Raw genomic sequence first — 13,384 nt, 5'->3', positions numbered from 1 at the left:
GCCCTGATGGTTTAAACCCTCCAGTGTCAGACCACTTAAAGTATTGGACTTATCCCTTTATTTTGAGGATTAAGATATTTTCTGTCACTTTCTTTTTTTTTTCTTTTTTTTTATATTTAGGCCATCGGCATTGTTTACAAATGCTCTAAAACCACACATCTTTTCCCACATATAGTCGAAAAATAATTTTGCTGTTGGGTAAATAGAGAAAGAAAAAAAAATACGGTGTGAAAACAGACTTAAAAGATTGACAGATAATGTGATTGTTTTCTTAGTGGCCCAGATGCAGATGAGTGTTTATGGAAGTGTGATTATCTTAGGTGTTGAGAGATAGGAGTGAAGATACTGTGTCTTTGTTTACATTTCATTTTTTGAAGATGGCAGATAATGCATTCATTTGAATGGGGGAGTATCTGAGTATCTGTCCTTTGTGGCTTACACAATCAGCTAATATTAAGGCTTTGGATGTGGTAAGAAAAGCTCTGTAGTGAGCAACTTAGATTGCATCTTGTAAACACGTTACAGTGGTTCTACTGTATTCAACTCGCCATTCCAGTCTTACAGTGGGAGTCGGGCGCTACAGCGTTTGTACTGAACAATTCAGCTGTTTAGTAACCATTGCACTTTAAAGGGAATGTTGGGAATTAACTATTGAGTGAATGGGTGTAACCCTTGGTTTGCATCAGCAGATCGTGTCATCAGAGAAGACAGGATGTGCCAATGACTAGTAGCAAACACACAATGTATAGGACACAGCAACAATAAACACATGCAGTTATAACAAGGGCTTTTGTGTATGTGTTTCCACGCAAGTTCCAGAGACACAAATGTGCATGTGTTCTTGTTTTAACTCGTACTTACTGACATATATAAGCCTTGCACAGGTGGGCCCTATCCCAAGCAGGAAGCAGTGAAAACTAACAAAGTGGAAATCACAAACAAACCCACTCCCACAAGGTGTATTAAATGATAATCATTGGTTGCTAAGCTGGTATCATTTCCCAGAGCACCTTGAAAGAGTGTGCACGAAACAACGACTTGAACGCAGCGGCATTTTAAGCCCGCAAGGCTCTGATATAATTGAGTCATTTTATATCATCTTGTGAGAAGTTTTATTTATACTGAAAAAAAACACACAAAAAACACAGATTTAAGTTTTTGCTACCTCGTACTCCCTCTCCTCCTTTTTTTTTTGTTTTTTAAATTGTATTTGTTCCCAGTACAATTACCTTACAGTTTCAGGGCTTTATGTGCACACTTAATTTTTACATAACTGGCAAAGAATACACATAAATGAGTTTCATTGACAAAATGGGAGCATAGTGGCAGGTATTTGGGGTGTAGTTAAAAAACAACAACAACAAAAATTGAACCTAATTAATTTTATTATGTTACAACGCATCACTAAGTTATAATCATTTAGAACTGATCATGGGATCAATGACTGACTGATCCTCATTTTCCAACACAAAGGGGGTTCTCACACATAAGTAGGTGAGAATGAAATGATTGAAATGATGACTGATGTCCAAACAATCCCCCCTTCTGCACAAACGTGCTTTGGCCTCCTTTGCACACCTTGGAATAGTTTAGGTGCATATGTGAGGTAGCTGTTTCATTGCTGAGCAACATGTGGCGTTTTTATGGAGCCCCTGACTTAGCACGAGAGGGAATTAAAACATGGAAATGGCAGGTCCCTTGGTGCGCCATAAACCAGGGTGGAAACATTTCAAATGCAGATGCACCTGGGATCAACAAACACAATTTTGGACTTCCCATCATGCACTCGCACAGCTACTACATCTACCATCACACAAACACAGCAATGAAGAACAGGTTGTTGTTCTCGCTATAAACTTTTTTTTTTTTTTTGGGGGGGGGGGGGGATACAGAAAACACAGTGCCAGTAGATGTGTAATATACTCCATGATTAATGCAGGACAAATAATGAATGTTCTACAGAGATCTATCCATTCATCAATTTGGGTGAGGCGTACAGGGAGGGGTGCTACGGAGGCTGAGTATGGGCCTCCAGAGAGTTGCATCAGTATTTAAATGGATTTCACTTCTCTGACCTTGCCTCATAACTGCAGGACATTGTCACCAGAGAGATAGAGACAGGATGGAGAGAGAAAGATGGAGAAAATTAGAGGCAGAGAAAGTGAGATAAAGATGGAATTAACAGGAGGAAGGGGGAGAGAGAGAGAGGGTGAGAGAGAGAGAAAGGAAATAATTATGAGCTAGAAAGACTAACTGTGTGTTGTATGTGTGTGTGTGCAGGGATCAATTAGGTGAGTGATGGACAGAGACAATAAGAAAGCAGGAGAGGACGATCTGAAATACAAATTCTGTGACGTTACGACTTCACATCTTTGCAGAATCACACACAATATCACATTTTGGGAAGAACTGCACTATTTACACCATATTATCCAGTGTAAGTAATATCTATATGATGTCATATATGGTATTTTTTTTAAATTTGTCACAGTGTAACATCCCACAAGGTCATACACATTGTCACTAATTTAAATTAGTGCTGCTGAAGCTGCAGCTGCTGAAAAGTCTCAAAGTTCTAATCAAACCTTGATGTAAATATGGAGATGATATTTCTGGAAAGCTTGGAAAAACACCTTATATGGTCAGTGGGTTAGCAGGCCAGCTGTGTGTGTTTTTATAAAAAAAGCCATATCCATATGTGTGTCTCCACACAAAGACTACTACAAAGCTGAATGTTTGTCTGTGGTGTCAGGGCTATTACCAATCAGGCACGCTCTGCCTTTAAACTGACAATCGCTAAAATGGTTGCTGATGACATCATGCTCGTATATACACAACTCGACCGCTCCACATCGTGCATCAAATATGTGATTAGATCGACATCCCGAACCTGTCAGTTGTATTATCAGAGCTGTCTGTCAGGGATGTTTTCCTAAAAAGTTCATATTTATTTGCACAGGGTGGTGCATTAGTGCATGTTTGTGCTGCGGTGCATTAGCTAATATATAGCAGCATTTAAAAATCCAAGTTTGAACTCTTGGGGAGTTATTTGTTGACTTTTGCCTTCTTCTTTTAGATGTTTATAGCAGACATGGGGAACAAGTGATTACAGATGAAAAAAAAAGAAGAAGAGCGTGAGTGAAGTGTCACCTCTGGCTTTTTCTCTCTCTCACACACACACACACAGTTTCTCATGCACAAATCACACACAATCACTCATATGCTCCTACATATAGTCCCTGTCACTTTTCCCTATCTGACACCTCCCCCTCTTTTTTTACATGTCAGTAGGAAACATATTCATTTGACCCAGACCACCAATGGGACCACAGTCAGCAGTCAATGACACCCACATCACTGCAGATTAACCAATCATATTTCAGTGTTAGCCTGTCAGGGAGCTGACAGCTATGATTTCCATAAAGGAAGCTGAACGTTGATTTTGTAACTGTGTGTGTGTATGTCTGTGAGATCCAAAGTGACCCAGGGCACGTCTGGCCACAAAAAAAAAAAAAAAAAAAACTAACATGTGCGCCCAGGCCGAGGTAGCCAAGGGCCTCGCTTTCACACATGCACGCACGCACTTGAACACACACGCAGACACACACACGCCTTCCGCCCTCAGCACAGGAAAGAGCCCCGGAAAGCACAGGAGAGTCAAGGGGTGACCAGCATCTCCACCCACCTCTACTACCAGCATTACATCAGAATTGATTGACCCTTGCACTGAGCTGTGATTCGGAGCTGCAGTGTGCAGAGGATTGACAGTCTGGAACTAGTTGTTATTTCAGGTGGTTTTCTCTCTTTCTCTGTATGTAACTGCAGACTGATCCCTTTTTCTCTCCATATTATTATTATTTTTTTTTGTTAGCAGAGGCGCCTCTGCAGGGTGCACATTATCAATGTTTCATGCACGTGATCCTGCGTAATTAGTAGACCATAAACAGGACAAGACGAGCAGCACTGAAGTGTACACTTTACTGATAATCTCATACTTGAGCATGGGTACAGACTCAAACAGATGGAGGGCACAGAATGATAGAGACACAGAGACTCACACTGAGGGAGTGCTCTGATAGGCTCGGTTGGGGGAAACGGGAGGAGAGGAACGTTGGTCCCCAACGAGGCGAGCTAACTGGGGGAAATTAGGTCAGTGTGTTCCCTCTGACTCCACAGCAAGAACAGACTGTGCACGTGTGTGTGTGAATGTGTTTGCCGGTGCACCTACAGTGTCATACTGCACCACTACAGCAACACACTGTGCAGGTTTGCGCCCGTTTGTTGCGTTTTTATCTTGGCAACATGAGTGGCTGTGCTACCAAAAGTTTACACAGGTTATTTCCTGTGGCACAATTACTTCTGCGGCCTGGATCGGCACTGAACAACAGCTGTAACCCCAAATTGTATTTACTGTGATTCATCGCTGATCTAATTGAGACGGAAAACAAGGATGTAACTAATCATAGCATCATAATCCGTCACACAATAGTTCAGAATATGAAAGGTTAAGAGACATTTATCCCCAAATGGCTATACAGTCTTTTACAATAAAAGCTTTGGGGACAGATAAGAGTCACATGTCCTCCAGAGGATGAGGATGCTCTTCTTTAGCTTTGTCTTCACTCTGTCTCTTCGTGTCTCCTGATCAGGACAAGACACATATAGTATAATTGATATGAGATTTAGGGGGTATATTTCAATGTAATTAGAATCTTCATAATTGGACTAATTAGATCTAATTGCTATGTGAGAATGACTTTGATTAAAACAGGTTTCTCTCCTCAAAATGAAAGTAGAAAAAAAAAATGGTTGACATTGGTGAGACACAATGCTATGGCTAATTGGCTGTGATCGTGGATATTTAGTAAGAGGGACAGTGGATAACTGTTTCATGTTATTATAAGTTATATTATAAGTGCCATGAGATGAGGATAGTTACACATGTGATCTACCATCAGTAACTCATCCCTGTTGTGAGTGCACGCTGTGTGAAGTACTGCCAACGAGTGCTTTGAGTGAAACAATAATTCAGTCCAAGTATGTTTATCTTCATTGAAAAGCATTAAATTGGCTCAATGGAATTACGACAGCCATATTGAATCAGGTGCTTTGATTTTACTCAGTAATATTCTGTGGAGGGGGGGGGGGGTTACAATTACACTTGTAGACATCAAATAAGCTTAGAGGTCGGCGAAAGTCTTTCATGCATGTTCCAACAGATATCAGCACCAAAAAAAAGGAACATTCCTGAGTCTTTTTAATTCTTTGTCATTTGGCAGGAATTGACTTTAAATTATCAATGCTTAAAATACACGAAATGTCATATTTTTTTTAGAATTTTTCATTGTTTTTATTTATTGTACCATGCTAGAAATAAACAATATATATTATAATCATGTAGCATAAGGACGATGTACTTCTGAACACATTTCACATGGAATAAACTGATCATTCATAAATGTAGGTGCCTTCCCCGTTCTAATTCCAAACTTGCAATAAAGTTATTTACTTTAAAAAGTCATACCTGCAAAAACACCCTGCAGTGTGCATTCAGTCATGGTGAACAGTGTATGGTGTTAAAGGCCTGTATAATATTATCATATCATTACATTTATTTTACTTGTGACATATAAATGAAAGCACTGTGGTTTTTTTTTCTCACACTATCTGAACTTAATCTCGCTGTTGTCTAAGTGTTTTTGCTAAATAATGCATGAGCATCTTGATTTGCACATTAGTGTCAGGATGCCGTGTAAAAATCTCAATGAGCTCAGTCTCTTGTGGCTCAATAGATGGCAGTAATATCCCTCAATCAGTGCAGTATGAATCCTCTTCCCACTTAGAATACATGAATATACAGACGTGTGTGTGTGTGTGTGTGTGTGTGTGTACTGTAAGCACTTATGAGACACACATGCACAAGTTTATATAAACACAGAGATACAAACTGAGCTTTTAAAATGCCAGAAGAGATGGAGATGACATCATTACGGCAATTAAAATAATAATAATATAACAAATAACTGTAAACCTTTTCTTTTGCCTGTCATCCCCAGGTAATGCAGAGAAGCCCTGAATAAGTCAAACAACACAGTAGGAGAGATGGGTGAGGGTATATGACTTTGAGACTAGCGTGTCTTTAGCTGCACTGCGTCTTTCTAATAGTCTGATTAGGTGAGGGCAAAAAAAAGCAGCCTTTAGCTCAGAGATACTGTAATGTGTGTGCTTGTAAAGATGAAATCAATAGCAGCAGCACCTTCACAGGGCATCAGGGAACAGCCGAGGCTCCAACTCAATACCATCCGTACCTATAACTGACAGAAGTGTCTCATCTCACAGAACCCGGCGACTGCTCAGAGGTAAAAAGCAGCACTATGAATAATCGTGAAAACCATTTAATTGTGCCCCTTTGTGTGCAGTCTGCCTGGGCTCTGTGTTCCTTTTTTTTGTGTTCGCTCTCCCTCAAGATAGTCCCTGTGTCGTCATTTGTTGGCAGGATACGCTGGTAATCATTTGAATTCCCCCAGTATGTTCAGAAGATGTCAGGGAGTAGTCTCTGATCTTGTTTAATATGTGACCAGCAGCTATAAATTACGAACTCACAGAAATGAGGAAACATGGGTACTTTTAAATCTCCGGGGAGAACTTGCTTTATGTCTCTCTTGCACATAGACTCTCTCTCTCTCACTGCCTCTCTGTGTAGCAGTGGCTCATGGTATAATCTCCACCCCTTAATTTAGTTGACATTCAAATAAAAACAAATAACTGTGACTTTTTCTTTTTTTTTTTGTTGAAATAAGCAATTTTGCTTTTAGCCTATTTTGATGCGTACAGTATACGGCACCTTGTTGCTTTTAACAAATTTGGGCCGAGGTGTTTGAAATTCAGTGTTTCAGTGCTTTGTTTATATTCATACATTCTTGTTTTCTCATTTAAAATGAAGTGCTGTGAGCCACGATGAAGAGGAAAACTCATTTTTACAGGAGACAACAAAAATACTCTGTTGTTATAAACCGGTTCTAACTTAGAATTTTTACATTGAATTGAATGGTAATGGAATCAAATGCAAAAAAAAATGGAGATTTGTGCGTCCTTGTAAAGTTCTCACTGTGTGATTTCTTCTGCAGGACAGATGAGGCTCTAAAAAAAGAACCTAGTGTGTGCAATGAAGATATTTATGTGATTACAGCTACACTAACTCCATGTAGTTAGGATTTCCCTTGAAACACAGGTGACGATTGTATCTGTACAGGAGGTGTTTCCTACACATTCTGTTGTCTCACTGTCTGAGAGCCAGCGAAACCACTTGTCACACACACACACACATCACCACCACCCCCTTCACATTTGAGTTTTGTAAGACTGAGGCAGGATAATGAGTGGTGAGACTTACTGTAGGGAGAATGTATACTCCTCCATCTCCTCCGCAGAGAGGTTCTCCATTGAAGGCTGCATCTTCTGTTTGTCTGCCTGCCGAGGCGGTGCGCTTCTGCCGCTCATGCTGGGGCCACAGCTATTTGTCTTCTTGATTGGCTTCTTCTGTGAGGAGCAGAAATCGGGGAGAACACATGCGGATGTCATTTGTAATCAAAGCAGGAAACAGGCCTCTGAATTTATCTTGGGGGATGCACGCGGTGACAGTGTGTGTGTGTGTGTGTGTGTGTGTGTGGCACTTTGGAGCCTCTCCTATATCTCACCCTTGCCTCAATTGACACGAGACAAGAATGACAGCAAAATCGCATACGGCATGCCATCCTTCAAGTTGAGTTCATTTGGGAAACATGCGTACAGTGACGGTGGTGTTAAATATGTGATATTTGAGCAGCTGGCACTGTTTTTTTCCTCACAAGTCGTTTACTGTCATCGTCATAAACACAGTCAAATGGAGTTAGGAAGTGGGGTTTTAAATTTTTCACTAAGGTACTTGGGAGCAGATATTATTTGTTAAGCCGCCAACATGTTAACGGCTTGCTTTCCCTGGCCCTGTCAGCCCTGCCTGTGTTGCCCTTGGGTGGGCTTAGTGCCTTTCTGCTTGAAGTTGTGAAATACACACTGATGTATGTTAATGAGATCCACAGTTGGAATAAGCAACCTCCCTCTTTCTTCTCCCTCCTTTTTCTCAGTCTACCTCTCTCCGCTTCATTTTTTTTTTCATCTTTTCCTCTCCTCCATCTCTCTCTCTCTCTCTCTCTCACCCTCTGAGATAAACTAGGCCCAGGAAGTAGTAAATGGGCAGAGGCCCATAAAAGCTCCATCCGTTTTCATAGGGCAATCTTTGCCAAAGCAAGCTTGGATTCCAGAGTGATGATCACAATAAAAAGGTGGAGAAAGAAAGCAGAGAGAGGGGGAGAAAAAAAAATGCAGGAGATATATGAACCACAATGTTCTCCGGTGTCTCCCCACAATAAATTTAATGCAATACCTTAAGAGTGGATTCCGTATATAGCTGGATTCCTGCCCTGTGGGCAAAGTGGTCGCCTGGAGAAAATTCATTTTAATTAGGCCTGCACTGCAGGTTGAAGGGCTGAAATCTGATCCCTAGTGCTCCCAGGCTGGGGCAGGTTGGAGATCACTCCACTTAATCATTAGACAACTGGGTTCCACACCACGACATTTGACAGAGTTAGCAAGGTTTTAAAGATAGGGCAAAAGTGGGGAAGAAAAAAAAAACATGGTCTACAGAGGCTGCAGAGAAATAAAACCTCATATCAACAAACTCATTTATTTAACAGGTCATCTCTGATTAATGGTGGTCTGAAGAGCCTCTTGTACATCAGCAGAAGGAGGTTAAGAAGAATAAAGACTTGTAGAGATGAAGGGAAGGAGGAGGAGGAGGAGGAGGATGGGAGATGAGTGTGTGTGTGTGAGACAGGGAGGCTTGATGTTGTTCATAGGCTTCTAACTCCCTCAACAATAACATCACAACAACAAAAGGCCGTAGCGGAGGCACAATAGCAGGGGCGGACCAGACGGCAGCAATGCCAGGTCAGCACACAGAGTAATTTTGCAATTATCACTTCAAAGTATGGCAGGTAACATGCAGGCTTTGATTAATTTAGCTTAAGTCTTCTGTAGCACAGGAAGAGGCGTGTTCAGAACGGTTTGGAGAGAGAGAGAGAGAGAGAGAGAGAGAGGAAAAAAAAGAGAGGCCTGGCTGGCATTGCTGATTTCACAGAATTTGAGCTGCTTTGGCTTGTCAAGCAGATCAAAACTGGCTTTGAAGGCTGAAAAATACCTGTTAGTGTGAAATGTATTTTGACAAATCTCAGATAATAAGCCGGGGAGGTGTGTGAAAGGGGTGCAGAGAGAGAGAGAGAGAGAGAGAGAGAGAGAGGGGTGGAAAAGCAGAGAGGGTACTCATTTTAAGGGTGGGAACGCTTCCCCTTAAATCACAGTGTTACCTTGTAGTGGATCCCTCCCTCTGCTTTCTCCCTGCACGGATCACTCTTCTCTCCAGTGTTTCCAGAAATGGCTCCTGAGGAGAAATTCTTTCCTGCATCCCAAAACACAGAGGTGATGTGCAGCGTGGTGTGAAAAAGAGCTTGTTGTCTTATGCAAACCACATCTGACAATCACAACAGTAGAGTTATAGGCTAATTATCACAAAAATAAGTAAACACTTTTAAAACCCACTTCTAAATAATAATAAAATGACATTATTTTATTTACATTTAGCTCCAAAAATGCTAAAAAAATCCAGGTTTGTAATAATAATAATAAGATGACAGTTTGAGAAAAAGATGTTTTTAGTGTAGCAAGTAATCAAATAAAATACTCTGCATATGTACACACACTACAACACACGCTGCTCTTTTGTCTTGTTTTTCTACTCTGAGGCAGGTAGTGAAGATTTTTTTTCCTGCTATCTAGAGACTTATGAAAGCAACAAAGGAGGTGATGTTATACTGGAAAAAGAAAAGGAGTGTTAACTGATGGAGCCCCCACCTGTCACAGTGTTAGCGGCCTCTCCTCTCTAATGTATGCAATTAGAAATAATGAAAAATAAATAAAAAACAAAAGAAATGACATTTGGTTTTGATACATTTTCCCCATTCTTCTCTTTGTAAAGTGTTTTTTTTTATCCTCCATTTTTTTTCTGTCTCGTTTTTTTTTTCGCTGCAATTTAAATGGTAAGCCACCAGATGTGTGTCTCATGCTTGAAGAGTCGAAGATCTGCATTATTTAGCATATTAACATTCACAGAATTTAAAAAAGGGTTCCTGCTTTGCCTGGAGGTTGTAATTAAGTAAACCTTAGCTTGATACATGTAAGAATTTCACTAGGTGAAACTTTTTTTTTACCCCTGTGAAACCAATCACATCTATATAATACATATGGAAAAGTCAGCAATGATATCATTTCTGTCTCGCTGCAGGATTAAATATATCAGTAATAATAACTTAAATATAGGCCAGACATCAGAAATCTCTCTGACAGCTAAATTGTCTTTCTGCTCACCGCTATTTTTACATGCAGATTTCACACAGATGTAGTTTTTAATTACCACCACTTTGCTGGTAAACATTTGGACTGCCTACAGTTATATTTGTTCTGTTCTCAAAATAAAATAATGTAAATTCTATATTTTCATTATATTACATAACAGTGAACACAATAATGTGTCAGCACTGAGATCAGACAGTGTAATGTGTACATAGTGATAATATCTTAACATAGTAATAGGACTAAAATATAAAAAAATAGCATTAAACAATGGAAAGGGAAAAATTGGACTTCATATAGTCTCACAGGCTTGGACCATTATGAGTTAGAATGCTTTTAGACCATACAACCAAACACATAAACATACACACACACATCATTACACTAGGCTCCACTTGCTTGTGCTCAGACGCTATGGAACCAGAATCAGTGCGGAGGCAGCATCGACAGCTTTGACAGCTAAAGGCTACGTCCGTGAACTCCGAGTGCTGGAGCTGCCACAACTCCAGCCTCTCCGGGCACCCAAGGCCAACAACAAACTCCTTGTTATCCCCCCCCTTCACTTTTGTGCTCTGAGCAGTGTTAAGACCAGCACACACACAGAGCACTGATGCACCCACACACACAAAAGAAAGATATTAATATGTGGACACTTGCATATATGCGCAAACATTTGCCAGGGTAGAAATATAAGACTGTACCTCACAAACGCACATCTCAACACACCTTTTTTTTTCTCCCTTGCTTACGCACAGAAACTGGCTGAGTAAAGAGAAAAGCCTGAGGGCTGTAACACTGTTGAGACCCCATCGCCGTGTTACCGGTGAGATGGAACCAGACTGAGATGGTGGTTCTTGCTCACCTAGGCCCCTAATTGCCTGATGACTAGTCCAAAGTTACAGAGGAATCGAAGGTTAGCGACTCACGGATTACCCCTGAGTCCATGTCAGGATCTTGTGTTAAGGTTGCTGTGATACTGTAAGGATTTGCAGTCTATTTTGTTGCAATCCACTGCATTGTAATGACAATAACAGACACTTGGTGCATACTTATATGTATATATATTTGCATGCTGCTGAAGTCAGTCTTCAGCGTCAAATCTTTATCATGTTAGCTCAACCATAGACTGGACTTCTCTGCACTTTGGAGGTGAGCGTCTTACACCTTTGGGCGCATTTGCCCTCCACATGTGTATCTCTGCACATAGGCATCAAAGGTCGAAACTTAAAGTGTGATGTAACATTGTGGTTTGAGACTCTGAAGGGTTCAAGAGTGGCGAGTATCCGGAGTGAAAGTCAGTGCTCCAGCGTCATTAAATGAGGAATCCTTGAAAATCACCCTCTCGCCCAAGGGGGTGGATGTTGCGATGTAAGACGGAAATTAAAAGTAAAATGAAATAAGGGGATGCAGTGATACAGTTACGAATACTCATCTGCACGGTCATAGTGATCCACTAAAGGCGGTCGTGAAATGAGATGCTAATCTAATCAGTCATTTGGGTTCAAACAAACCCAACGTAACTGGATCATTCAGTTAATGTGAAAGGTCACTTAACCCAGTAAGCCTCTAGCTAATCAGTGCATTAGAAAGCCAAATACACTCCATTATGCTTGGACAAGTCAACTGACGTGAATCAGATTATTATCATCCAATGGCAAGTGAATCTGAAACACACAAAAAAGTGAACACCCATACAGTAATCATCTGATTTTTTTTTGATCCAAACTTGTCAGAGCCATTCTCTTGGATTGGGATGTCAGGTTTTGTTCTGTACCTCACAAGCACTGTGATTTTTCTATAGGGATTAATTAAGTTAAGGCCTCAGGAATGCAAACTTCCAGTCTCACTGTCACGCTCTGCTCTGTTATCACAATGACAAGAGGTCTCCGTATATTTGTCCCGACTCAGAGACAAATGGGTAATGAGGAAAATCCAGCCGTTACATGCACACAGAGAGTGATCTCCACACATCAGCATGCGTCAGAAACAAGAAGGCATGAAATAGGAAGGAAATGTCTGAGAACATTCAGACAAAAAGGTGGTGGTGGAGAGGAGGGGGGAATAATTCGTTCTTCTTTTCCTCTCTGAATTGGATTTCCATTTTTGGCTAAGTTAAAGTTGTCCGTCCAATCATTCCCTTCAACCTTGACGTATCGCCCCATCTGAATGCCATAATTCACTCCAGAGGTAATGCAACATGAACGGATCTGTATGCAAATGAGGCAGAAACGTCAGGTCGGCTTAGGGAACGGCGTGGATGAGGTGTTGTGCGGGACACCTTTTGATCCGTTATTTCACTTGCGGATCGGGTTCACTTCCCAAGCAACCTCTTCACCTGGCCGTGAGAACGTGTACGTGTTGACATCCATGCTTGTGTGCGAGCCAGAGCTTGCAGCCCTGTGTGGTGAAGAAACCTGGTACAATTTGCCTTGTGTGGCAGAACATAAATCTCCTATAGTGAGTGTTTCTCACCCTCCCTTTCTCTCTCTCTCTCTCTCTGGAAAGGCAGTCAGTTCGTTGGGGACACTTCCCTTGTGGGCGTTAGGATCTCTGTGGGGGGTCACAGGTCAGCCAGCGGAGGAAGCGACAAGCTGTGAAATGTAAAAGACCAATTTCTTCCACATGTTTCAGTGCTGGGAGAACACTGCCAAGCTGTCAGCCGGCATCACGTTTAAAATGGGCCAGGGTGCTACCCAGCAGACCTGTCACAACTCATTTGTAATTAAAAAGCCTGTGTGATGTTTAAAGCAGAGCACCCCAGAAACTTTTGAGGACTGTTAAATAAAGATGAGCTGTGCGTGCAAAAAAAAAGAAAGGAAAGGAAAAAAGGCGCTGTATTAATAACAAAGAAGCTAGCCGGTTGTCTTTGTAGTAGATCAATACCAAATGAGCCTGTATTTGATTTCTGGCAACGGCCTAGGATGTTGCATGACTTAGGTGG

The 13,384-nt window shown here is 41.2% G+C and overlaps 1 protein-coding gene across 1 annotated transcript in view; it reads right to left on the bottom strand.

The window, feature by feature from the left end:
- ofcc1 (orofacial cleft 1 candidate 1) overlaps positions 1–13,384 on the bottom strand; it is a 67,245-nt gene that overhangs the window by 28,112 nt on the left and 25,749 nt on the right. The window contains exons 16-17 of the mRNA XM_028433384.1: positions 9,402–9,493; positions 7,394–7,539 (exon numbers count right to left, since the gene is read on the bottom strand). Of these exons, the coding sequence (XP_028289185.1) occupies positions 7,394–7,539; positions 9,402–9,493 (238 nt within the window). The remainder of the gene's footprint in view (positions 1–7,393; positions 7,540–9,401; positions 9,494–13,384) is intronic.

Source organism: Parambassis ranga, chromosome 20, assembly GCF_900634625.1.
Source record: "Parambassis ranga chromosome 20, fParRan2.1, whole genome shotgun sequence".
NCBI lineage: Eukaryota > Metazoa > Chordata > Actinopteri > Ambassidae > Parambassis > Parambassis ranga.
The sequence above is the reverse complement of the archived record's forward strand: the minus strand, read 5'-3'. Positions and strand labels throughout refer to the sequence as shown.